Raw genomic sequence first — 27147 nt, 5'->3', positions numbered from 1 at the left:
TGTTTTAGCACATTTTACAGTATCCATAAGGCAAGGCTATCATGTGATACACTTCCACTCAGGAGCCCTTAGTTTTTGCCACAGAATTTCTGTTTTTTAAAGGAAAACATTAACCCGGGGCAGTGTCACATAAGCAAATGCAGGTATTAGAATTGCCTTTCACTTTGTTGTGTTTTTTCCCCCTGCTTAATGAGTTTTCTTTCTCAGTGGAAATCCCATTTAGCTTAAACTTGGGTTTTCTTCCAAAGTATAACCTCAAGCTAAACTCTTTTGCTTATGCTGCCTTTTTTCTTTTTCTTTTTTTTTTTTTTTCCAATGGTTTAAGCTGAAGTTAACCTTCCTATTAGCATTTTAATGGAAAAAGAGGTTCTACCACTTAGCAAGAAGTTTGGCTGCTTTCAAATGGCAACACTGTAAAGGTATGAAATGCTGCTTTCCAGTGTCTGCATATTCCTTCAATTCCTACAGCAAGAGAATTTTCTCTTTACTGATACAAATAAGAACATTTGGCAGGGACTTCTCAGGTCATCTGTTTCAGTCATTTCCTTTATAATCACATTATAAATATGTCGCATAACCTACTCAATTGTGTTTTAAATGAAATTGAGATTTTTTTGCTGCTACTTTCTTTAGTCAAAGCCTATTTTAAATGCTTCTTTTGCTGGTGGTTAAAATACTTCTTCATAGCTTAAATGGTCGATTATAGCCACTTCCAGTGGTTCCAGTGCCAGTAATGTCCTTTAGCTGAATCATTGTTCTTTTAAGTGAAGATGACTTTCCAAACAGGATTTTTTTGCCATAGTTCTTCCTTACAAATGTCCCCATTATGTGACACTCTATAGAGAGCCCTTTCTGTAGTGGGGATCTGAAAGTGGGTCAGGGCATTGTGTGCCTAAGTAAATAATATTAAACATGTCAGCTTTCCAAAGGTACTGCAGGGTCTTTCTAACACCCTCCCAAAATAGTGGAGGAGAAGCCATGTGAAAATCAGAAGGCCAGCAGTAGATTTGTTATAGAGGCAAGAAATATTTATTAAAAGTTCCCAAGACAATAAAGACTTTAAAGTAAGGGTTATAATAATAGCTTTGCTCCTCCCTTGCTAGGGTTTCAATTGGAAGTTAATTCTAGTATTAAAAATTAAATTTGTTTTATTTATGATCCTGTTTTCTTAGGAGACACCTATTGATCAAATCAGGCTTTGCCTTATTAAAAATTCAGAGCATTATCCAGATCAGCTGTCAAGCTGGATGTATTAAACCAGAATATGTTTTAGCACTGTCAAGTACAAAGTGATGTGCCCAGTGAGAAGGGGAGCTAGGCACACCTGCAGCATATGTCCACAAAACCTGAAGTATCCTCAGAGACCCAGGGTGAGAGCACATTGTGGTGCTGTACTGATAGAGCCACAGTGTTTATTTGGGGTGTGACCAAGGCAGCTGCTGGCAAGAAGAGGCTGGTGAGAAGAGCCTGTATTGAGAGAATGTAATCTTCCTACCAATAAAAGTAGTGGGAAGGTGCCTTTCTGAAGGTGTATTTGGTGCTTTCACATGAAAAGACTTACTGAAGGTTGCTGAAGAAGACAAAACAGAGGATATAAGGTGCCAAGTGAAGCCAGACTGGTTCATACAGGATACTATAGGGAGTTAAAAAACACTGGAGTGAAACCTCCCAAGTGATAGTGCTGGTGCTGTCTGCATCCCTATTCATCTCCTGGTGGAGGGGAGGACAAGCATCAGTACCTGCCAGCCCCTGAGCTCCAGCAAGCTGTGGTATCTGCAAAGTGCGCTTGCATAGACAATGCAAGTGTGTTGACTTTTTACTATGCTGACTGGAGGACCAGTTGATAGAAAGCTCCTTTTTTGTTTTGTAAACTGGTTGTATTTGGGGAAAATGTTGAATCTCTGCACACAGGTGTCTGATGAGGCTATGTTAAAAGACAGGAACCTCCATCTGCTGTATGAGAGGAGTTCAGCCCAAGTGTCAGAGCAGCAGGTCGTCGGGGTTTGTGGGGCTTCACTGTGCCCAGAGTTATTTATATTCTTTTGTTGAGAGCAATATCTACAAAGATGCTGTCCTGAAGCATCAGAAATGTGAATACAGGAGGATTTCTAACCAAAAGGTGAATATTGGATCAGATAATTAAATTTAGTTGTAAGAGAATAAACATGCCTTTTCACACGCTGTATCTCTTCCTACTGCTGCTGTTTCAGAGTTGATGATGTTGCATTACATTAACATAAAAGTCTTTTGTGAGGCAGGGTCACTATACCTGAGATTATGCACTCTAGCAGAGAAGAAAGTAGCTGTTAATGTAACCTGTTTTCTGGATGGCACTTGGTGACATGGTTTAGTAGTCATGAGGTCTTGGGTGACATGTTGGACTTTGATGATCCTTGAGGTCTTTTCCAACCTTATTGATTCTGTGATTCTGTGATTGGATAAACCATTTTCTTTGGACAGACTGATTGCAAATTTTCCAAATCACCTTTCCTTCCTTTTAGATGAAATGTCATGAAGAGAACAAAACCTCCAAGACCATACAAGCAGTCTTGAGATCACCTTTACTGCAAAGTTAAATGGTTTGATTATAATAATAATAATAATTTTATGTTATGTTCATAAAAATAATTTCAGAGTGGTGATATTTTTCCCTGTTCTGCTATTCAGTGTCCAATTGCTTAAATTATTAATTTTAAAGAAGACATTTACACGTTGTTGTGTTTCATGTGTTTTCTGTTAAAGGCCTGGAACCACATTCCCCAAATTCCCACATGTAAAACTATCATTTTCATTTGAAATAGCTCAAAAGTACCATCTCCACCACTTGATTCATTCCAAGTTCCTCTTACCCTGGCTCAGGATTTTGACCTACGAAGCTGGTGGTTGTGCCCTAGGTTGTACTTGTTTGATTCGTCTGCATTCAGGAAGCAAAATTCAAGGCAGGCGCCGACTTCACTGGGGGTGGTTTACACAAGAGGAATGTTAGTGTAGGAGTGCAAAGTAACTGGTGTTTGCCAGCTGCTTCTCTCTGACTCTGCTGTGCTAACAGACTGTTGATTTTGTGTATGTGTAATGATTTTTTCAAAGGCTCGGTGAGCATTGAGGCAGCAATAATTGGCACTGGGGAGGCCTTTTAGAAGCATTCCCCTAGCAGTTAGGGTTGTGTTGATTTTCACTGATTTTGCATACCTAGAAAATGTGCTGATTTTCAGTTGTTTACTAACAATCAAAAATGCTAAAGAGACTTGGAGGGGTGGGCTTAATATTGGGCAAGTGGGAAGTTGGTACTGATGAAGCTTAACTATTGACTCTAACTAACTGGAAGTGGAAGAATGTGAGGCCTTGTTTGTAAAGAAACAACAGCAGGAGAAAAATTCATAGTGAAAATCATTGTAATGAACTGAGAATGGAAATACGTGATACAAAGTAGCCAGCTTGGATTATGTAGGAACCAAGCACTTTCCCATGCTGTTCAAAAAGAGTCACTGGGCTTCAAAATGTAGATCTACCAGATCCAAAGGCTTGGGATCTTACCAGTTTGAGGGCATGCTGGGTTCTGTGCATGCATGATACACAAGGGAAATGTTTCATCTGACTGTGGGATTGTATTTACTTAGCACTTCAAACCTGTCCATCATCATTATTTACCACTTATGGCATCACAGACCTTAGGCACAGAAGCCTAGGATCCCTCTGTCAAGATCCATTTGGAAAAAGGTTCCACAGATGTGCCTCTTTAGGAAACAGCCATTTAAATAAAATGCTGAGCTCACTTCCCTAGCGAAGGTGAATATCATTTGGACCATCCTTGTGACTCTGCAGTTTGATGTGAGAGAGGGATACTTGTTTTACAGCATGCTCATAGCTCATGAGTGACACAAGCTGACATTTCATTTTGCTTCTGCTCATTGTTTGGTCCACAGAGGAATCAACAAGCAAGCAGATCGTAATAGCTTACCCTGGGGAGAGATCATGGATCTTTTTGAATGACCCTGTCTCGTAGGTTCCTCCCTGTCACCCAGATTTACAGCAGAGCCAGGATGGGTTAATTTCCTCCCTGTCCCCAGATCATTTGGCAGAGCATTGTACAGCACTGCTGGCTCTAGTTCTGCTCAAAGTAATGGCCTCCTTTACCCCAGAGAAACGGGCCTTATGCCTTTTGTGTGATCTTATAAGAGAAGTAACACTAATGAAGAGGAGAATGGCAAGCCTGTTTTTCTTTAGTTGTGCCATGCTAGTATAGCTGGTGTGACATGATAGTGTCATATGGGTTGATGATAAATGTGTCACTTACAATAGCTTGACCTGAGACTTGACATACACACATTTCAGCAGCCTGGGAGCAGTGATTTTGGAAGCTGGTGATTTATAGATTTCAAATGTACAAAAGAATTAAAGGAGACCAAGGAAGTCACTACTTGGGTATCCCACACATTTCAGCAGTATGTGAAGTGTGTGCCCAGCCCAGTAAGGTCTTTTTTGAGCAGAGAAGTGATTTACACTCATGCTAAATATGAAGCATGTGCACTGGCTGCAGGCCTTTGAGCTAAGGCTCCATGCTCCTGGAGCTTCCTTCAGAAACTTTCTTGCCAGAGCTGGAACTTTCTTCTTTCCTTTCTTTTTTTTTTTCCCTTTCATTTTCACATAAAACTGAAATTGACATTAATATACAAACAGTTTCAGGCAACCAGTAACACATTTCTTTTCCTTCATAAACCATTTGTCTGAAAAAGTTGACAGGGCTCCTACCATGAATATTTGAGAGCTGCTCAGTGTTCAAACTGTGTGAAAATATAATTGAAATCTCCTCGTTTCTGCTGCTTCTCACTATCATCTTTTAAACTAGAACAAAGAATATGTAGAAGTTAAAAGTTAAAGGAATTAAAACCCGAGAGGAGTGAGAACTGAGAAAAGATGTGATGCACCCAAAATTTGTACCGAGATTTCTGCCTTAAAGAAGGTGCTTACCAAAGGTCTCAGCAAAAATGAACACTAAGAATTGGATACCTTACTGCTGGGAGTTTGCAGCTGGGGTGCCAAGTTGACTCTCTTCTGTGTACCAACACTCAAGGGTCATCTGACTCATGCCACAGAAAGTTGAGAGTGGAAACCCATAAAGGATTAAGATGAACGATGTATGAATGGTGATGTGTGATGAGAATCAGCCCAGAGCTTCTGCTTGCCCTTAATGTGCTCGCTTGCGAGACTGCAGCCTCATGTCTCAAAAGAAACATCTCCAGATGAAGTTTACCTCACTAGAGGGATTCACTGGAAAGTTTCCTGATCTGAGGGATTTTTCCCTGCTCTTAAAACTGTGCTTCTCCTGCAGCAGTCCATAATGTGCTGATTAATACAAGACCAGGCCTTTACTGAGGGCATGAGGAGGGCCACTACAGTGGTGGCGGAAAGTTGCTTCTGTAAGGACATCTTGTCAAAGCCTGCATCTCATGTTTCAGTTCCCTGTACAGAAGGACCCTCAAGGAAATGTCCCACCCCCCAAGTCTTTATGCTTATCTCAGTGCAGTTCTGATAGTCTCCATGGCATGTATTTGTACTGTGTATACTCCTACTACACAATCCTTTCCTAGGATCCCTCATACTTGTTTCCCAAAGGAAACATTTCACTGCATAGTATCAGTAAATCATCTTTCTAAGGAGCAGAGGGAAATGGAAAGGAGGAGGAAGAGAACTTGAACGCCATTAGCAGCATGTAAAGAGCACACTCTGTTATGCTGTTTACTCCCACAGTAGTGCAGATTTGGAGATACTGAGCATTCCTCAGTTCTGAGCATTCCTCAGTGGATACCCCTCATCCTGATCCGGATTTTCCAAATACGCTGACACAACAGAGATGAGCACCAGAGAGAAACAATTCATCAAAATCTGTCTGACTAATAGTGATGAGGGTACAAGAGACATCTCTTGAGTTAGATAACATGAGGAAAGGGAGAAAATGAGCCTGTTCCTCAGATGCAACCCAAGCTCCTACCAATCCAGCTTGCCTGCTGTGGCCAGCTCAGCTTGGTCATAGTAAAGAGCATTTGTCTCAGCCACCATGATCAAGGCAAGCACAGAGACTCCTGAGCTCAAGCTGCTTGCTTCTCTCATGACTCAGTCTTACTTCAGATTCTGTTAAGTCAGGTTCTTTAACCTAAAAAATGCAGTTGCAGAATAATCCTTGTTGGTTCATTTCTATTTGAAGTAAGAATAATTCCAACTAAGTCCTCTGTCATCATGCTGTGGGTATTGTACTGTAGGGGTTGGGACTGGAGGACAACTCTGCCTCACAGAGTTTACATATTATTAAAGGAAATGTCAGTCTGACAGCAAAAGATAGAGGAATGGTCATTTCTGATAGACATGTTTGTAAAATCTAAAAAGAAAATATTGGGGAGGGAGGTGGGGGGGGGGGAAATATGCTCTGTTAGACATCTGTGTATTGGAAGTGGCAACATGTTAGCAAGAAAATGTATCCTGTATTAAATTGACATCCCATATTACAGGGTGCTTTTATAGAGCAGTTTGACACTCTTGGTGAAGTATTTTATGAAGAAGTAATAAAGAAAATTCTAGTGTAAAATATGCTGTCTTCAACATTCATAAAACATGCCATACTTTAAAGGACCCAATCCTGTTTGTATCCACAGAAATGGAAACTTTGCCATTGACTTCCATGAAGGCAAGGTCAACTACAAAATGATCAATTAAATAGGATTCAAAAATGATTTACTGTCCCCATGATATTAATTTTCACCCTATTAGTGTTCCTTCTCATTAGTGTGACCTTCAGTCTTGCATAGTGAAATGCTCATTGCTCCAAACCATGACATAGCATGATGAGAATACAACTGATAAGGCAGTGAACTGAATCAAACAAGACAGTACTAGTGTGGAGGAAATTTGTGTACAGTACAGTGCATTCCTGGCCCACACCTTGTAGTGGTTTCGGATAACCTGGCAGGCTAAAATCTATGTAATTCTAATAAATGAGTTAATGTGTAGGTTTGAGGAATCAAGATATCTTTTATAAGATCCATTTGATTGCTGAATGACTAAACTATAGCATCCAGACATGTGTTTTATTGAGGGGGGAATTCAATGTTAATTGGCTTTTCCAAATCAAAATATCTATCAAACAAACGGAAAACAAACAAAAGGCTAATTCCAGTGGGACAAGAATTCGGTTATGAACCATCTATATCACAGACCTTGAAAATCTTGACTTGCAGTTTCCACTGAAAATAGAGATGTTTGATGTGGTGACAGATGATCTACTACACTGTATTTTCTTTTTCCGTTTGCTGTTGGAATTGTATATTTAGTGAATTATTTGTGATTGATGATAGTCTTTTAAGGACTTGCTAGTTCTTCCTGGGAAAACATAGCATATTTTAACTATATTAATGGTTTGAGACTTAAGGATAGCACCATATATTTTTATAATCTTTCAGCAGTGAAGCCACAATTTATACAAATGGATTCACTCTGTCTTTAGCTCAAGCAACTCTGACAAAAGATGTCATTTGAAGTAATGTTGCTCATCATTCATAGATGCAAAAGCTTAAGGCTCCATTGCTTTGATACAAAACTGTGTTGGAGTTCTCAACTCCCTGCAAGATATGCTGTTAATGATAATTTACCTGGTTTATGTAGCTCCAGGTTAGACTACTTTTGAACACAAAGGTGCTCATTTATGAAAAGAAAGAGATATACTAACATGAGAGTATGTAGGAGGAGAAAAGAAGCATTCCAGCAACAATTCAGAATTCCCTCAATGTCAGGTCTGAGGTAGTTAATAAGCAGTGCTACTGTGTGTTCAGCCAAAATTGCCTATTTACAATGGAGTGTATTAGATCTCTTTATAGCACCTTGGTAAGGAAGCACATCATTGCAGGATAATTCCAAGGGCTGGGAGAGGTCGCTGGCTTTTACTTTGGTGTATTAGCTGAAATGGAGCCCAGTCCTGCAGTTGGATTTGAATACCCCCTTTTGTTGTGATACCAGTAACGTGTATAGGGACCCATCTCAGGATAGGTAATAGTCAGCAAAAGTGTAGTACAAAAAGTAGTCTTCAGACACAATCTGAGAATCATAACATAAGACAGACCTTCTGCTTTAAATGTGTATCTAACATTACTGCCTCACTGTGGCTTTGCTTCTGTGATCCAAACCTTTTATGATGCTGCTATGTATTAACTACTCAAAAACCCCTTAACAACAACCAAACAAACCCCAGCTCTTCCTTTCTCTGTTTGATCCACTGGTTCTGTAAAATGCAGTGCTGGGTCTTTTTAGTTTGGAGAGGAGGTGACTGAGGGGTGACCTCATTAATGTTTATAAATATGAAAAGGGTGAGTGCCAAGCAGATGGAGTCAGGCTCCTCTCAGTGATGCCCAATGACAGAACAAGGAGCAATGGGTGGAAGTTGAGGCATAGGAAGTTCCATGGAAACATGAGGCTGCCCAGGGAGGTTGTGCAGTCTCCCTCTCTGGAGGTGTTCAAGACCTGCCTGGTTGTGTTCCAGTGTAATCTGGTATAGTTGATCCTGCTATGGCAGGGGGGTTGGACTAGATGATCCAGCCCCTAACATTCTGTGATTCTGTGATCACATAGTTTGTAGAGAAGTAGTAGATCTTTACAAGTGCCTGTTTTACAAGTGTGCTGACACATGAAGGTTTTCTTTAATTATTAATTAAAATCTGCAAGAGAAAGTGATATTTCCCACCCATATATAGATTATCTCCATATTACTGTTAAAATACTTTGTTCTGTAATTATTAATCCAAACATTGTTCGCCTCTTGAGACATTGTCATGCTCTTTAGCTATGCATCTCACATTTTTTAGTTTAAAATGTTTTTCTAGAAAACAGACCTTAGAATTGAAGTAAGAGACTTGATGAATAAGACATAATCTTTTTCATGTAATAAATAAAACATGATCGAGAACTGTTGTGCATCAGAAGGAGCTGATGGACATCTACGTGTTGGTTAGAGAGTGCTGAATGTACTGCATAACACATTCTAGAGCAGACAACAAAATGGATAGAAAATTTCAGGTGGGGACAGGTGGCAGGTAAAGCAGTCCCCATGTAGCTGGAGCAGGTTATCACACTCACTGTGTGATGGATGTGACAATGCAGCCTTTTCTGTTTCCTATTGCTGCCACTGCTGAGTTTGTGCTCAGCTGCTTCATCAGCCAGCCGTCCCATCCTTTAGGACTGAAGGTCAGAAATAAAGGGTCAGAAATTGATTGATTTATTTATTATTTAGAAAGAACTCAATGTTTTGGGGTTTGATTTTTTTGTTTGTTTGTTCTCTGATTTTGCTTTCATTTTACTTTGGAACAGAAGCCAAAATTCTCAAAAATGCCCTCACAAAGGCACACCTGAGGAGTGCCACTTGAGAATACTGTTTCAGCCAGAAATGATAGTTTTATGGTGGCATTATTGTAAAATCTGGGGGGAAATGTTCTTCAGGTGACTTTGATGCTTTAATATTGTTCCATGAGCTGGAGCAATAGTACCACATAATCATAGATAAGACATAAAATGGCAGTCAAAATGGTGTGTTGAGTTTGATTTGAAGGATGTCGTTGAAATGGAATGGCAGTTACTACCCAGAACAGATTGACTCGTCTTGTTCTCTTGTTGAAGATGTCAAAGCAAAACCTTAAATTGTTTCAACACATGACAAACAGAAGACACTTTCAACAGGAAAATGAAGCGTTAGGCAGGTTCCTTACAGCAAGCTGACACAATTTCATGAAAAATTTCTCAGAAATTATATTCCTGGTGCAAAACTTCAATTTGGCTGCTGGGGAAAACATGGTGGGAAACCTGAAAGCTGGGTAATGAATGGTCCTCTGAGAACAGCAGAGAAATGTAGAAGCTGAGGAAAGTGATCTCTGGTTTAAGCTGCTTCATCAACAGTGTTGCAGTGTCTGAGGGGTAGGAGCAGTGCTGGTTTCTGTCCTGGCAGTTGGTGGGAGAAATTTCTGGATAGCAGAAACCCCCTCTCAGAGGCCTGTTTGCAGACACAGTTCAGACAGAAGCAGGTGGAGTATATGTGGAGTTGGGCAGCCCATTGCTATTGCATCTATGCACTATGGTGCATAGATAAGCTTGTGCTGCCTTATCTACCAAGGCTGGGAGAAAGAGCTCCCATTCCCACCCACTTTGTATGTATAGGCCTGGCTGAGGAGAAACTCAGCACTGACTTAAAAAATGAAAATAGATTGGGTTCCTCACCTCTTTCTGCTTGATGGGGTTTTTTGGCTCTTTCCATTGTTGTTTTGTTGGTTTGTTGTTTGCTGGTTTGGTTGGGGCTTTTTCCTGTTTTTTCTTGATTTAAAGATTTTCTTCATCTTTTAATAAAGAACGGAGGAAATATACTAAAGGATTAAATCCTTATCTGTAGCCATTTGAAGTGCTTGTGGAACTGTTTAATCTCATAATTCAGGGGATTTGGAAGCTGGGCCCTCCTGCAGTTTCTGTTGTGTACAGTATAACCTGTACCCAAATTGACCTGTGGGACAGGTACAGTCCATCACTTACTTTGCTATCAAGTTGATTTTATGCTTCTCTGATACAGACTTCTAGTGTGTTGACAATGTGCTCAGCAGTAGACACAGATTCAAAACAAGTATTGTCTCAAAGACATTTTTTGGCCATGTCGTCACTCTTTTCCATTGCTTTTAGTCTTTCCATAGTCTTGGAGTTATTTCACTAGGAAGTTAATTTGTTCCTCTCTATTCTTCTGCTGAGCTAGTTAGCAGTGCTGCACAGAGATGCACCAGTGGGCACTGGAATGACATTTGTCCTTGTGGTTTTTGTAGGTATAGCTCTATGTGCAGCCTTAAATCATGTTTCCCTTGGAGATTTGCTTGCCACTCTTTGTATCTCCACTTCCATTAAACATTTTCAAGTCATGCGCTAGTCTTAAAATATTACATCTTTATTGTTGAGTAGCTGCCTTCTGTAAACCTGATGCATGGGGGTGACTTGGGATGTGAACCATTTATCTGGAACTTGGTTCTCAAAGCTATGAAGTTCCCCATAGCATCTTTTGCTTTGTGCATTTGGTGTAATTTTGTGAAAAAGAAATTGCACTCTTGGATCAGAAAACTTCCCTGTGTTTGATAGTAGCTGACACTGGAAGACTCAGGTCCCACACTGATCACCAGGGAGCTATTCTGCTTCCCATCAGCTGGTATAAACTCTGATGAAAGTGGTGAGAGGCAGCAGTGCTGGCTCTGAAAATAGGTCGTCCCGCCAGAGATTTCTTTGCATGCTACTTTTTTTGTTAATTCTTTTAAATCCTTTGCCTCAGATAAAATGACAGATTTCATGGGATAGCTGTCTGCTTCATTTCTTAAAGCAATGTCTTTTATCAGAAGATTTACATTTTCTTGATCTTCAGTCATGAGGCAGTATAAACACTAGCAAGTGTATCTATGATTTTTTTACGTGCCTATATTATGCCTGGGTTTATTCATTTTCCTGCTCATCCAACCAATAATGACATGATTCGGCCCAATTTTTTCTTAACAGCACTACATGCACTGAGTGAATAATGCCATTTACAATTTCTGCAGTGGTAAAAAAGTATCAAAACCTGGTGGAATATGTTTTGCAGGTTTTGAAGGCAAATTGGAAACAAAGGACCCACATGAATATTACATAAACATTTTATTGAAAGGTTTTCTTTGTCAAATGTAGTAATATTTTTTATCCTTGTGGCAAGCTTTGGAAGCCAGAGTCCTAATCCAAAGAATGCATCAAAATTAACAGGCTGGATAGGGCAGGGTGGAACCTGCTCATTAAACCCCTCTGGAGCAAAATCAACTGGTGAGATATGACTAACAGAAGTGCCCACATTTTTTTACTTGTGAATGTCTTTAATCTAAAAAACTTACAATTGAAATTCCATCTCAAAACTGTTTGCAGTGTGGCTGCTTTGAAATTGCCATGGTCCTGCTGAACATCAAAGCAGATTGAACTGTTACACCATGCAACTTCTAACCATGTACATGTTTTAAACGGTTTCTACTGCCTTTGAGACTGCAAGTGAAATATATTTGTAATGATCTTCAGTAGCTCTGTTCTTTTCTTTGAAAAAGGACACAGAGATGTTTAGTCTGTAACAAAGGTTATCTCAGGGCACAGGTGAGTCATGCAGTTGCCTGAAGTACCAAACTAAGAGAGATGGCAAAATGGTGCCCTCTTCTCCTTCACCAGACTGGGATGTGCACTGGCTGGAGGCTGCTGTTGAGCTTGGAGACAGCTCTTCTCAGCCCCCAAAAGGGCATTCATTGTTTTGTGTGGCTGTAGTACCATAGGTTCTTAACACTTAGTTCAGCTGTTGTTATTGTCCACAATAACTCTTTTTAGAAGCACTATCTGTATTTAATATGATGTTTTCAGTTTCAGAGAATAATGGATTGTTTTGAGTTTTGAAACAATGCATAAATTCCACTCTATGATAATTCATGTTGCTGGGGTTCACTGTGCATGAGTGGTAAAATTGATCATGGAATATTAATTAGCTGTGGACTACAGGCTTTTGGTACTCTGGCTTTGGGTTGACAAGAATGATAGCTTTCATTTGCATGCAAAGTCCCCAGCTGTCCCTTCAAGATGGATGATGGGATCTGGCTTCATCTGTCACCACTTCTTTAGTTTTTTATAAGACAGAAAGAAAAAAAGAATTAAAAAAGCCAAAGGATAAAATGTCATAAAGTGTTCTTTGCAGATCTCCTTGAAATAAAGGTTAATTTCAAGCATCTTACTTCTACTCGAAGTCCAAGAGAAGCATTTTGAGTGCAGAAGAGATGATGTGTCTTTTGTGTTAAATACACTTTGTTCATTAAATAAAGCACAGTCCATTTGAGATTTTCATGAATTATATTGCAGGGAAATGTAATTCACATTTAGTATAAATTTATTACATTTTTTTTCTCCTTCAGAGGAAACTCATCTTTGCTTCATAAAAATAAGCTGCATGATCCACATTAGGGAAGGAATAAAATGATCATGCATAATCTAATCCAATCTGTGAAATTTAGAAATGCAGTGAAAAGAAAGGTGTGTGGACAACCACAGGAGTAAGAAAACTTGATAGCATCAGTATCATGAGAGCCCTGCTAAAGCAGAATTCTTCTACTTTCTGGCACTTGCCGTGTGATGACTCTAGTGATGGCCCTGATGGTAACCATGCCACCAGTGTCACTGTATGTTTCACAGCAGCAGGTGCCTAACAGTCAGCTGCCACTGGCATTTAACATGTACATTGCAGTGGTGTTAAGTGTTCGGCCCTGTTGTAATTACTTCGTGATGGGTACCTTGTGGGATTTTGCCATCTGTGCTTCAGTAACGTGCAATCCATGCTATTATTTCTATTCCACCTTACCAGAGTCCTCCTAAGTCATATTCTGTTGCCTAAGTTCCACTAGAATTTCACCATTTCGTATTCTACAGTTCTACACGACATGATTGCCTTGTAAGAAGGAAAAAGGTTACTCACAAATCTGAAAACTGGAAGAGCACAAAACCAAAACCTGATTAATTTCTACTTTTCTTAACATTTCCATAAATTCAACAGAGTTCATCTGGTACCTGATGCTCCTGCTCTTCTCTCCAAAGCACTTTGGCTATCTCTCTGCACTCCGATAGCATCCTGTGCACAGTAGCTGAAGACATCTTAGATGAGGAGACTGGCAGCAAGACTTCTTGTTCAGAAATGATTTCACACCTGAATTGCCAGCTGCTGTTACTAGTTTTAAACAGTTACAATGGGCTGCAAGGTCATGCCTGCAGCAGAAGCTGTGGGAGCAGCTGGCAAGAGCAGGACAGACACAGCTAATTGTTTAGGATTTTAACTGCTCTCAAAGTTAAGGGGCCTGCAGTCATGGCCAGCATCTTCATGGTGCCAGTAGTTTGACCTGTTAGGCATGGGTCTGTTCCAAGTCATTGAGGATTTAATGGGTTAGAATCAAAAACACCAGTAATGATCCAAGAGTGTTTGAGTGCCTCAAAATTCATTTCCCTTGTGAGCTGCATTTCAGCATGGACACAGCATCTTCCTTAAAACTGTGATTGTGTTGTCCTTCTTTCTATGTCGTAAAAAGAATTCATGTGATGAATTTCAATTATTTACCACTAATATAAAAATGCTAAACTCTCTAGTGCAGAAAATTGTCCCACAGAGGCAGGCCAAGCAGTGCATTAAGGCACTCTTGATCCTAGGTAGAGTTTTCAAAAAAGGGATATTCATGTTGATGGTGGCAGAGGGGGAGACATCCAGTTGCTGTATCATTTCACCCTCCTATCCCAAAAGATGCATTTCGTGCTTGAATAGTAATAAATAGAGAAAAAATTGGCACTGGCTAACGATTCCTGGCTTCCACACAAGTTCTGAGTCTATTGAGTTTGAGTTCATTGAGAGTAAGTGTTCAGTGTTTATTTTCAAAGGTGGAGACATTTATCCTTTGACAACATTTTGTTGCAATGACTTTATTTCTGTTACAGTAAACGATGGATGAAGGTGCAATTATTTTGTCAGCTTGATACTGAGGTGAAGGAAAGGCAGCACAATAGGCCAATGCTGAAAAAGTGTGTTTTGACTGACTTGTATTATACACTACAATACAGCTAATCAGGGAACAGTGTCCCCATATAAACATAGTCTCACAGAGTTGCATTTTTATGAGTGAGTTGCTTTATGTAGTTCTCAGCTGTTTTTCACCTTGTGTGGCAAGTTGCTGCTGTGCCAAGAAAATGAAAAGCATTCATTCTGATCTGATAGCAGGACTCACTAGGAACAGGTGTTAGAGGCTCACTCCACAGAGGATACTTATTACAAGTCCAGTTGGGAACCCCTTGCTCTTCAGACAAGCTTTTAACTCTGCAAGTGCACAATGCAGTCCCTGGCAGCCAAGACTATAGCTGTCACATTTACATTTACATCTGCACAGTTGGCTCATATATTTGCATAGGTGTAAGCAGCAATGTAAAAGATAAAGCAATAGCAGGTCAGGCCTGAAGCATTTTGCTGCCAGCCGTTGAGAAATCTGTTGGCACAAGCTGGGGTTTCAGATTAGCCAAAGGGAGTTAGGTACTTATGTTTCAGAAGGCATCAGAGTGAGGTTCTCTTAGCAGCATGTGCCCTCTGGTTAACATACTGATTTAGCCTTTTGCACACAGTTAGTTTCATCTTCATCTATGGCGTGAAAGTTGCAATGTCACTGCCAAGAGCCTTAGATGCTGAAGAAGATCTAAGCCTTGCCTGGAAGCCATGTATATTTGAACTAGGAGTGAACAAAAGCTTAACTTTGGGTATGAGCTGGTTTCAGATTAAGGATTTGGCATGCTGTTATTTGCCCCAGAGGATGCTATTCAAACAGATCAGTTCTGCTGTCAAAAGGTTAGCCAGATTCTTGATTGAATGGTACTAGAGGCTCTGTGTTAATTAACGGTGGGAAAATGCCAGATCCTTTGATTGAAGGAAGTAGGTTGGCATGTAATTGTCTCATAGAAGATGGGAAGCAATTTCGTTAGATTCCCTGCATTCTGCTTCAGCTTTGGATAAATTTTCCTTTCATCATTGCAAATTACATGAACAAAGCTCCAGGAGGTACATCAATAGCAAAATTACAGAACAACAGATGTACTTTGGGTGCTTGTCATAAGAAGAGGAAAAGTCATTATCCACCCTGAGGAAGAAGAAGTCAACCCTTCCCCAGCATTTGACCAGTTCTTAGTCACACGAGTTAATATTTTTAGCCTTCTGCCTTCATCTCCCTTAAAGAGTTGTCTGGTCTGGAAAACACCCAGGCCGTGCTGAATTACAAGAAAGAAGCCCTTCAAATCACAAGCAGCTGCATTTCAGTGCACGACCCTGGTGCTGTCTGGCTTCACACTGGTAGCAGTTCAGGTCCTTTGGAGCACAGGTGATGCCTGTTAGCTCAGAACATGTCTTTGCATGGCACATGGGGAAGGTGCTATGCATTGAATTCAGAAGTTGGTTAGCTGTAGTGCTCAAAAAACATAGTAAGAATCTTGTATTCATTGTAGCAGCAGCTTGGGCTGTCTGTCTCTTACTGTGGTTGCTGTAAAAGTAGTCTGACTGCAATGGGGAGAGTGAGGTGAAGCTGTTGTAGAAGGAAGGTAAGAAATAGTGTAGGGAAACAGCTGTGTCATATAAGAAACTGAAGGATCTGGTGCTGAGATGTCTGGTAGTTTTTCTAGCTAATTGTTATTGCTTATCTCTGAGTAATGATGTCTAAGGTTGTTTGTTTTAAACTGCTTTGTGCCTTTTCAAGAGAACTCATTAGTGTGCTGTATATATGTTTGAATAGGAAATGAGAAAATTTTGAAACAGTAAAGCTGTGGAGGGGAAAAATGAGCCTCAGACTCTTATTCTGCATTGGCACTTAGAAGCAGGAGCTGTTCCTTCAAGGCTGTTTCTTTCTTCAGTTGGTCCAGTGGGTAGCTAGACATTGCCCTGTGGGTAGCTAGATACTACCTCGTGCATCAAGTCATGCTCTCTCTTGTCTGCAAAAGATCGCTGTATAGCTAACTGGAGGGAACAACCTTTTGCAGGTCTCTATTATGCTAAGGTGCTTCTCCTAGGGCAGCATGTTCCATGTGCCTATGAAAAAGAGAGACTGAAAGTATCAGGTGATCTCTCCTTTCCTGGGAAAGAAAATGCATATGCATGAGTGGTTGCAGGGGATCAGATCATTGCATTGATGTGTACAACACAGAACCTTTTACATGTCTTAGGGAAAACCCCCACGAAAGGTGTTGAAGTCACAGCAACTTGACTACTGCTTTAAAGTTTTTGTGTTACTTTCCAATGGGGTGAGCATAGGCATAGGTGGAAACAGCAGTGTGTAATCAGCCTCTGGCTATGGCTACTAGGCTGTTATGGAGAGCACATGTGTTGCCAGGTGTTGCTGGGTAAAGAAAGGTCTTTACAGCTTGTCATCCAGCACCTGTGATTCAAGCAGTGCTCTGGATAGGCTGGTGCTACCCTGGGAGAAGGCACAGAAGCCCTGTGTGAGCCCTCCTCTCAGTCTTAATTCAGTAGTGTACTGTGTTGGCTGACACTTGCATAAACAGTGGCAGCCAAAGCTGTCCCAGCCTGCTCATGAGATGAAGTCATAGACCAGCAAGGAAAGGCAAAGAAAATCCAAAGTGTACTGTGTCATCAGACCTTGTATCTTGTAAAGGTAGGTCTGCCTGTGTGGCCACAGGAATCATTGTTTTGGGAATCAAATATCATCCATGTTCTAGAGGCTTCACCATGTAGATATTGCTGCTCAGAGCAGTCTGGGGCTGTGGCATGTTTTGAGGGGCCTGGGAGGAAAAAATGTAGACAGCTCTGTCCTAGTTCTTCCTGTTAATGAGGTAGATATCCATTTCTTTCTAAAACTGTTGCTGTACCTCTAATAATGGGAAAAGTGTCTGCAATGCTTTTTATTGGTTTACTTTAAAGTAGTTTTGTGGGAGGTGAAGTAAAGGTGAGATGAGAACCCCTAATACTGTTAGCTTTATTAAAGACCTGTTGATATAGTAATAGCATTAACTTTTTATTCTGCTTCCCCTTATGACAAGACTGGAAATCAGTGTTGCCCATCTATAAAATTGTTCTGAGAATTAAAGAAACTTGTCTTAGAGGAGTGGGCAGTTGAATAAAGGTTGTTTATGGACCTCTGTCAAGTAGAGAGATCATGAAAGATTAGAATCCCTTGTGAGATGAGAGTATCTTCTGCTGCCTTACTGTTTTAAGAAGGATTAAAAGTGAATCTCATAAGGTGACCTCTAAAATAAGAATAGCTTTTGTTTTCTGTAAACACATATGACATTGAAGAGCCAGCAGTTTCATTGCTTTCTAGACTCAAAATCCCTTTGGGCCTTTTCAGCTCTGACAAGCTGCCAGTTTGTTATAGTGATTACTCTCCAAGAACAATATGGAAAAATGAAACAGTTTCAAGTGTGACATGCAGGAGAGCCCATTTAGGAGACAGCTGAAGACTGCAAATTAAAGGTAATGGGGAAGCCCTGGTCAGATTGGGTTGCAAGTGGTACAGGTAGGAATGAGATGTAAGACCATTAAGCAAGGAAAGCCTGAGCACACTGGCATGGTATGGATGCAGGTACCCTAGCCAGTTTCCTCCACATCCTACAATGCAAAGAGAAAACAATTTAGTACCAGGGATGAAAAATAATAGTACAAGAAAAGCTTAAAGGTAGCAATTAAAATCCTGAAAAACTAAGGAAAAAAGCTAAGGGGGGGGGGGAGGGGGGGGAAGTGTTGATAATATACCAAAAAGTGAAACTTCACGAAGTACACAGGACCACACTCAACTGGGATGCAAGTTTTTTGGCCAGGTGGGTTTTTAACTCCTTCCCCTCAAATTTCTACACAACCCAAAATTTATCCTGTATATCAAGTTATTTCAAATTGCATCCTCAGGCTGATCTATTTCTCCATTCCAGCCTTTACTTATGAGATCTTGCATGTGTGATTGAGCTTTAAACACATCATCATGTCTCCTGAAGGAGTCCTCTATTGGGCCAGTGCTTTGCTTGTTCTGACTCAGTCTGGACAAAGAGCTTGATTCTGTTAGCAATGGTTTGAGATCCCCCAAACCCTTGGCAACCACTGTGACCTTTCCACTCCCTCCAGCACGTTTTGCAGCAGGTTGCTGGAAGCTGCAGTAAATAGCTGCGTGTGTCCTGCAGTAGCTATTCTTTATGCTGAGCATCTGGGACTCTGCCTTCAGACACAGGTCACCATTTTGTTGCCTTCCTAATTAGTCTGAACTTCCTAGGCCAAATTGCATGTTCTAAATAACTTCTTTTAAGAAGTTACTGACCTCAATTATAAAGAAGCAGTTGAGAATATTGTTAAATATTTAAGGTCTTTGAAGTACTTCCTCTTCCTCTCTCCTTCCAGGAGACATTCTGAAGAAGTCTGCCTAGACAGTATAAAAAAAAAAATAAAGAAAGCAAAACCACATCTGCAGCAAAGCAATATTGTCAGGTTGTGACTCTAATGATGAGATTCCCCTACAGCAGATGTCAGGACCAGATAATACTACCTCTAATTTTCTGTGATGAGTGGTGAGAAAATGGCAACTAATACCTCTGAAGAGAGCCTTCTAGCTGGCAGTGGGTTCTATTTCCACTAATGTAATTCCAGTCTAGTGGCTCTTGCTTCTTACTGACTTGGTTGGAAAGAAAAATGTCCATACTGAAAATGTACTCTTGCTCTCATGTTCCTCCTTACCAAATGTTCTGGCTCTCAGTGTACTGGGGCTTCCTGGAGAATTTACTTTTTCCCTGGAATGCTGGGAATGAGCTTTTCTTGAAGTTTCTCACTTGAGGGTCACACCTGCTTGGAGAAAAGCTCGTCGTTTGAATTAGGGTGGGATTTGTGTAGAAGCTGGAGAAATAGTTCTCCATCTTCCTTTGGATGCAATGAGATTTTATGATGAATTAGCAATTCAAAAGGCTGCATTGCTTTTAAAACTCAGTGAAACGTGTTCCAACGTCCCTTGGGTTTGATGCCTAAAACTCCTACTTAGATGTTTTTAGCTTTGGTTAGGATTGAAGTTCCTTAAAAAGCAAGTAGATAGACTGGACTTATGCATGTAGCTTTGGCAGCACTTTCGTTTTATTCTCTAATGACATTCAGATGACTCAGGTCATTAACATAACAAATTAATTATTGGTTTCTGCCAGAAACAGTGATAGTACAGGTAGCTTTGATGGTGCTTCTGGGTCAGCCTTGTGACTTTGACTGGATGAGAATTTTTGAACTGCACAGAATTTCCCGTTTATTTTTCATTCTGAGCCCTGCTTGTGGTTTTAGTCATAATAACAGGCTGATTAAATTACTTTTGGAGATTCCTGTGTTGCCCTTGTGGGTAAACTGTACGAACACATTATTTTGATCTGCAGTGTTGGCTGCTGACTTGTTACTGAAATGCCTATTTTGTGATAAGCGAAGCATGGCTGTAACACCATTGGAAGGAGCCCTGTTTTCATTTAAATGGAAGTGGGTAGTGCTGACAATAAGTTCTTAAGGAGTTTTAAAAATAGTGTCAGCTCTAAACAAAATCAAGCAGGTATTTCTGGAGATGTGAACATGTTTTTAGGGTGGGTTGTTTTTTGGTTTTTTGTTTGTTGGGGTTTTTTGGTTTGGTTTGGTTTTTTTGGTAGCAGAATAATTCAGCTACCTCCAATTTTATATAGCTGTCATTTGATAGCTGGTTATCAGAGCCATATTAGTGAAACATGACTGCTGCACCTCTGCTTCAGCCACTCAGTTGGGTTGTTTGAAAGCCCTGGGGAGAGGGTTTTGAACCATTGCCTTATGCTGAAGCAGACTTGAGGAGAGGAGTCCTTGTAGAATGCCAGTGGCTTGGGCTGAGTTGGGAGCACAGGCTAGCAGCTTGCAGAGCTCAAGCTCCCTTCACTCGGTGCAGGGAGATCTGCTGCTCCAGCCATGGGCACCTTTCATTTTGGGTAACCAAACCTCGGGGAGGCTTGTTTTCTACAAATCAGTGAGTGCTGAGGAGATCAGGGCAAATTTGCCTCGGTCTTTTACTGAAAAAATGGAAACGCATTTTACAGACTCTGGTCAAATTATTTCAGGTGATGAATTCTAACTAAAAAAATGTTGAAGTAATTTTGAAATCTTTAATTTCATGTGATGCAAGATGCTGTATTTGGTTAAAAATAGTTCTCTTCATCTCCATCTCTCAGTCGTTTATTTCAAGCCAGCCCAAACTCACTGTTTACGCTGCCTGGCACTGAGATCTCAAACCAGGTCATGAGGTCTGTGTGTGTGACTTTTCAGTAGAAGGTTATCTGTGACTGCATGGCTTGAGCAGTCACCTGGCAGGAGCAGGCTAGGGTATAGTTTTTACTCTCAGATGAAGATACTTCTGTATGGTGGAAGGCAGGATCCGCACTCAGACTTTGAGAAGAGGGTCCAGGTGCCCCACTCAGTTGGGTGGGAGTGTAAGCTGGGTGTGAAGCTGCTGGGGTTCATCAGGAAAACATCAAGTGCAAATTTTCTGAGTATCTAAACATTGTTCTGTGCAAGCATAAAGACATGTTGGGACTGGTCACACTGAAATAGATTTGCTTGGCATTTCTGATTAATTAAATGTGCTAACAATTGTAGGTGAGAATTTGAAGTGCTTGGTCTAGTTATTATGTAATGGAGATTATCAGTGAGAAATGAGGTTTGTTTTGCTACTTTGTGCTAAAAATGTGATTCTTGAAATAGCTTATTTCTGCTGACTCAGTGGGACACCACAGCTACTAGGAAAGCAGTCATACACACTGGCAGTGTAACAGCCACATGATGTAATAAATGTTTACATGCCAAGAAGTGTACAAACATTTGATTGCTTACATGACAGAGCTTTTCTTTTGCAGTCATTGTTCTCAATTTTTCCATTACATTTTCTCATTTTCTTTTCTAGCTTTACTCACAGACAAACCTCCAAAGCCATTGTTCCCCATGGAGAACCAGCCAACTGTTATAGATGTCCAGCTGGGTAAGTCCCTTTCTGGGAATAATAGATCCTAAACTTCCACTCTGGTAGCAGATGAGGAAAAATTGAAAGTGGTAAGAAAGGTTTAGTGGTACTGTTATTACATGCAAATCAATCTGCAGCTTCTCATGTTTAACTGTAGAATTTACTGCTATGGCAATTGAAGGGAAAGAACTTGTGTAATGACAAGGGATGGCAGTACTAATTGGTTACTTTTGGTATTAAGTGTAAAGCATTGCAGCTCTTTTTTTAGATATCATTGATAGGGTAATAGATGTCTACATTGGTGCTGTATTGATCAGTTGATGTTTGTCCTAAGACAAATACTCTCATAAAAGAAATGTTAATTCCTTTAAAAGTTAATGTAAACCAGCACATTTTTGGGTTCTTCTGAATGCTCATCAGAAAGGGCTTTTGACTAAAATGCTTGTGTTGTTTTCTCATTCCTGTTATATTTTTCTGTGAATGCACATCTCTGAATCTCAACTAGCAGCCTGTATTTTCTCCCATATCAAGAAAGTCTAATGTTAAAGAGTTCTGCTGACTTTAGGGAACAGGGGGGCCTCTTGGTGCTGAAAGAACCACTGGGTTTTGAAGTTTCAAAGATGTTTCTTTCCAATGAGTTGAAAACAGATTTCTAATTCTGAGGTGCAGAATTGGAGTTGCTTTTGAGGACTGTAGTGCCACGAGTTTAAATTACAAGAGATACGTTGCAGATGTGGATTATTCACTCTGTGCCGAAGCTGTGGCGTTTTCTTTCTTGAGCTCTGCTTCTTTTGAATGGTGTTTAAAGGCAAGCAGGGTCAGAACAAACCATTTTAAGTGGTCTGATAACGTTGTGGTAAAGCTGTTTGTTTTTGTGAAACCCTACAGCATCTTACTTGAGCTGAGTACAAAGGCATGTTCTTGAACCAGGTGCCTAACAATTTCAGTGAAGGACTTAAGATGCTATGAAGTATTTAAAATAGGGCTTGAATTTGTGAGTGTGTGTGTTTGACTCACGATGAGAATATGAATCATTTGTGACCTTAGATGATCTTAGTTTTATGAGAGAAAGCTAATCTTTAAGTCCACTCAGGATTTTGTAAGAGCTTGCACAAGGCCAACAGCAGTGGGTCAGGGAAGCAACCAGCGCCAGATGAATTCTGCAGACAGGAACGTGTGTGTGTGTGTGTGTGTGTGTGTTCAGGCTTCCCTCCACAGGATCCACATGTCTATAGCTGAGCAGAGATTGATTCTGAAAGGGGAAAACACAAAGTGGGTATGAAGACACAGTCAAAAGCCCAACAGAATTAGCAGCAAAACAGGCATTGAAGTTTGGATGAGTCCAAAAGACTAGAATCAGTCTCCTAGTCCATCTTCTGAAAAGTCAACTTTTTAATTATTTCGTTTGGGAGCAAACTGTCCCTGCATACATCTCTGTAATAAAGTACACGTGTTTGTTTCCTCATTTTTATTCCATCTTCACTTTCTGTTCCAAGTTTCCCAGCTCCATCAGGACTCTGTTGTTTTTGCACTGACTTTCTGCGTGAAAACATTTTGTTCTGACTGATTAAAAAGAGGTTTGATTAAAAAATGAAAACAAACAAACCCCTTCCTCTCCTTGGAGATATGGCTCAGTAATAGGATTTTGGAGTATCTCTAGAGGGAAATATAAATCTTGCATCTTCACATGCTGGAATGTAATCCATTAGTTGTCCCCTAAGATCAGGGAATTTACATACAGTGCTTTTATTTTTTTTCTCATATGGTAATGGATTTGGTTACTGCCACTAAACTGTATTCATATTATGTGTAAAAGATTAATGCTGAGGAAAGAACCAGAACTTTTTTCTTTAACATAAAATGAAATTCATTGATTTCCCTCTTGATTTTAAACAGCAAATAGGTAGAGCTAGGAAATTGTCAGGGAGTACCTTCGTCTTATGTAAGCCACCTGTGGGCTGGGAGCCTGTGCAGACTTCTGCAGTGTGCTGCAGACCCTCACTGTGTACCAGAGCTTTGCAGGAAAAGGAATGTTTGATTGCAGCATAGTAATGGAAGAGAAAGTTTTATGTAAGGTCATCTGCTGGAATACATTTTTTTTTTTTAATTGAATCATGTTAAACTCCCAGGAGTTCTGAGCAAGTGACTTTCTTCAGTATTTTGTTAGAAATCAAAGCGAAGTTTCAATGTTTTACAGAGCCTTTAGTCCACGGAGTCAAAGCAGCCAATAGGCTTTCTTTCTCAGTGGCTGTGCAAGCAAGAACATGCCAGTAAACTACAAAAGAAATGAAATTTAATCCATCACTTGTTCTGCAGAGATTATTTTAGGTTTTTAATGGAAAACTAATCTTTAAAGAAGTAGTTGTCTTTGGTCTATAAGCAGAGGAGATTAATAATTATTTACCATCTTTATCCTTAATGATTAGCACAATGCAATGCAAAATCTTTTTGGAACTCCAGGCAGTGGCCTAACTATTTAGAAGTTTATTTGACCTGGTTGCAGATTTCAGTATTCACCTTTTGGCTTTCAGCATTTATAAGAAGATTAAAATGAAAATAGGTATGCACAACTCTTATTGACAATTGATAAAAGAGTTCCTTCAGGCTTCAAACATGGTCCAGCCTGCCTTGTTCTTCTTAAGGAGCATGAATGTACTTTTTGCTTTTTTCTGTTTTCTTTTGGAATGTGACAGAGATCAAACCCAACCCCTTCAAGGTTAGAGAGAACCAGAAACTGGAATTTGCTTCTTTCTTGTTTTCTGTATTTCCTTGAGATGGAGAGAGAACAGTTGACAGGAGGACAGAAGAGCATCCCAGAGGACTAGAGAAATAGCCCAAAACAATATCACTGTCTCAGATCCTTTACCAGGTCACATAATCACTTCATCTGTAGGCCAACCTAGAAACAAAACCAGAACACCCAAAAAAACCCCAAAAAAACCCAAAAAAATACCCACCCAAAACTTTTCTTTTGTTGAGTTTCTTTGCATTAGGGCCAATGTAGTTATAGTTCTTGACTGCATAGTATGCCGCACATTTATATCTTGGTTTTTAACAAATAATATTTATTCAGACTATAAATTTTATTTTTGTGTAAATGTATGACATTAATCTGACAATACTGTATTCTTCCTAAAAAATGTTACCCCTGACTTGTCTTCAGGACGTAAAACCAAAATTTGATAGTATGAGCCAATAACATATATAGGTCTTCTGCCCAAGAGATAGTGTGGCATTACAGAAGGCCCTTAAAATTGTGTTTGAACAGGTTTGTGCCCTAACTCTGTCCTTCAGCAAACTCTGTAAACTGTCTGCCATGTAAAACTCTGAATATGAATTTATTAAAACTTATGCCATAGTGATTCAAAGTGGTTGTTCAAAAACCCCTTTTTTAGAGCAGGAACTTAGCTGTTGCTTGGATTGACCGTATAAACCTCAGCCTGTGTATGGATTGTTCATACCAAATTCCTCAGGTTACAGAACTCCTTAGGTGATTTTTGAAAAGTAAAGGTCAAAACCTCAGTCAGCAGTCTTGAAGCTGTGGCGCAGTAAGTTATAAAGATCTATTATCTGCTTTCCCACACAGCTGTTCTGACAGTAAGTGGACCCTGCTGTGCTCTGAGCCTTAGGATGGCATGTTGCTACATCACTCTGCTGATTTCTTAATTTGCTTTTAAAATTCTTTTCCAGCTACCTTTGTTCTCTCTTGGTACTTTGAGAACATGGAGAGAAAGATAACCAATCTTTTGTGTTTTAATTGACATGGCTGCAGAGTAGGTTTCTTCTCTGAGCTAGCTACTTTGCACAATTCTGGTAGCACCGAGAAGCCAGAATCTAACTGATAACATAGGTAGCTGTGAGCTATTGCACTGCCAGTGCTCAGCTGGTGTAGAACCATCATGGCAGGGGCATAAGCATTTGCAGAAGAAAGGAAGCACACTTGTGCTCTGCTGATTATCATCCAGACAAGGATCTGTAAGGATCTTGTAGGAGCCATATCTAGCTAATTGATGTACAAGCAGCTTCTTGTCATCTAGCTTGGTGCAAGATGCTACTTTACGCTTGTGGGCTCTACAAAGTATTGGAAAAGCTAAAAATACAACATCAAAATAGACGTTAACTCTGTCTGTTGATTTTTGTACCATGTATTATAATGACTGCATGGCAAGGTTAGTCTTTATGAATGAGTTAGTTGAGACTGGAATGAACGTTTGCATGTTTGTGTCTGCATAAGTTGTATCGTTTATGTATCGTTTGCTTTACAACTATCTACTGGTTTTGTTTCCAGGCAATAACTTAAGAAATGCAGCAGGAGTCTTAGAAAACAAAAGCAGCAGCACTGTGTTCATGCATTTACTGAACAGCAAAAGTGTCAGCAGTTTAACTCACTTTTGTCATGGTAGTTTCTTGCTTCTAAAGATGCTGAGGAAAGAAAACAGTTTATGAGGATTCTCACTTTTCCTAGTAGCTGACCTGTTCAGAAAGACTTTGTTTTTAGAAGATTTAACAGTGCAATTCCTTGGGACTAGTTATTAAGCAGATCAATAGAGCTACTGTAAAACAAGCCCAAGGGAATATACAAAGTTACATCTACTGACAGGTATGGGAATAGAATAAAAATATTTTAGGAAAAAAGGTCTTTTTGTGTGTGTGAAGCACTGGCTGGCAAGAGTCATTTTAAAAGTGAAAATCCATGCATTTCACTGTCCACTGTGTTAATTTTCATTAAAACCACACTTCTCTTCTTAAAAATAAATAATAATGATGTTTAAAAAATAAAAATTCGGCATCAGCAACATCAATTTCATACCAAGCCAGTGCAGCAATGTCTGTCATTACCCATTTGTTGTTTAAATCATGCAGGTATTTGATAAGTATCTTAGTTGAATAAGGTGGTGATCTTGAACAAAAAACAATACAGACGTGTTAAACTGTAAAGTAATTCGAAGAGAACAAGTGCTTTGAAAGCAAACTTGGGAAGGAATTCTCGTCCCTGTATTTGCAGTGGGAAAAGAGCACTGATACTCTTCCATGGTTGGGCTTCCACATGTTGTGCATTTGCCTTTTGATTTGCTCTTTGATCAAATGGTTACATTTGACAACTACTCAAGAACGTAGCAGGTGCATATGAAATACAAGTGTCTTGGTAGCTACGTGCTACCCTTCTGCCTGCCTTTCCCTCAGCTCCCACCAGGCATTCTCCAGTGCAGGGCTTAGCAGGGGCTTTCTGCTGGAGATCTGGGTTTCTGTGATTTGGAGCAAATCCAGAGCTTTGCACCTCTCTGAGGGCAGAAGCCCTGTCTTCCTATGCTGTTCCTGTTCCCTCTGCTCAGCTCAGGCAGCACAAAAGACACAAGCCTTGAGGAATCGGAGGTGACTTGACACAAACAGGCCCTGGGTGAGCAAGGAGGCTGAACTGGGAGAACAAAGAAGCTGAGAGAGAGAAGGGATATCTGAGGAGGATAGAATTAAAGCCTAGAGAGCAAGGAGGAGACAGGGCTGCACATATGTTTTGTAATGTGCTGTTTTCCTCCCTTTTCTGTTGAGATGGGGAGCTCATGTCACTCCACATGAAATGTGATGGCAG

General features: G+C 40.2%; 1 protein-coding gene across 1 annotated transcript in view; it reads left to right on the top strand.

Annotated features, from left to right (window-relative positions):
- The window catches only part of IL1RAPL2 (interleukin 1 receptor accessory protein like 2), a 359025-nt gene that overhangs the window by 233276 nt on the left and 98602 nt on the right, over nt 1-27147 (top strand). Inside the window, exon 5 of the mRNA XM_054388687.1 lies at nt 21504-21578. Within this exon, the coding sequence (XP_054244662.1) occupies nt 21504-21578 (75 nt within the window). The remainder of the gene's footprint in view (nt 1-21503; nt 21579-27147) is intronic.

This window comes from Indicator indicator, chromosome 17 (genome assembly GCF_027791375.1).
Source record: "Indicator indicator isolate 239-I01 chromosome 17, UM_Iind_1.1, whole genome shotgun sequence".
NCBI classification, from domain to species: Eukaryota; Metazoa; Chordata; class Aves; order Piciformes; family Indicatoridae; genus Indicator; species Indicator indicator.
The sequence above is the reverse complement of the archived record's forward strand: the minus strand, read 5'-3'. Positions and strand labels throughout refer to the sequence as shown.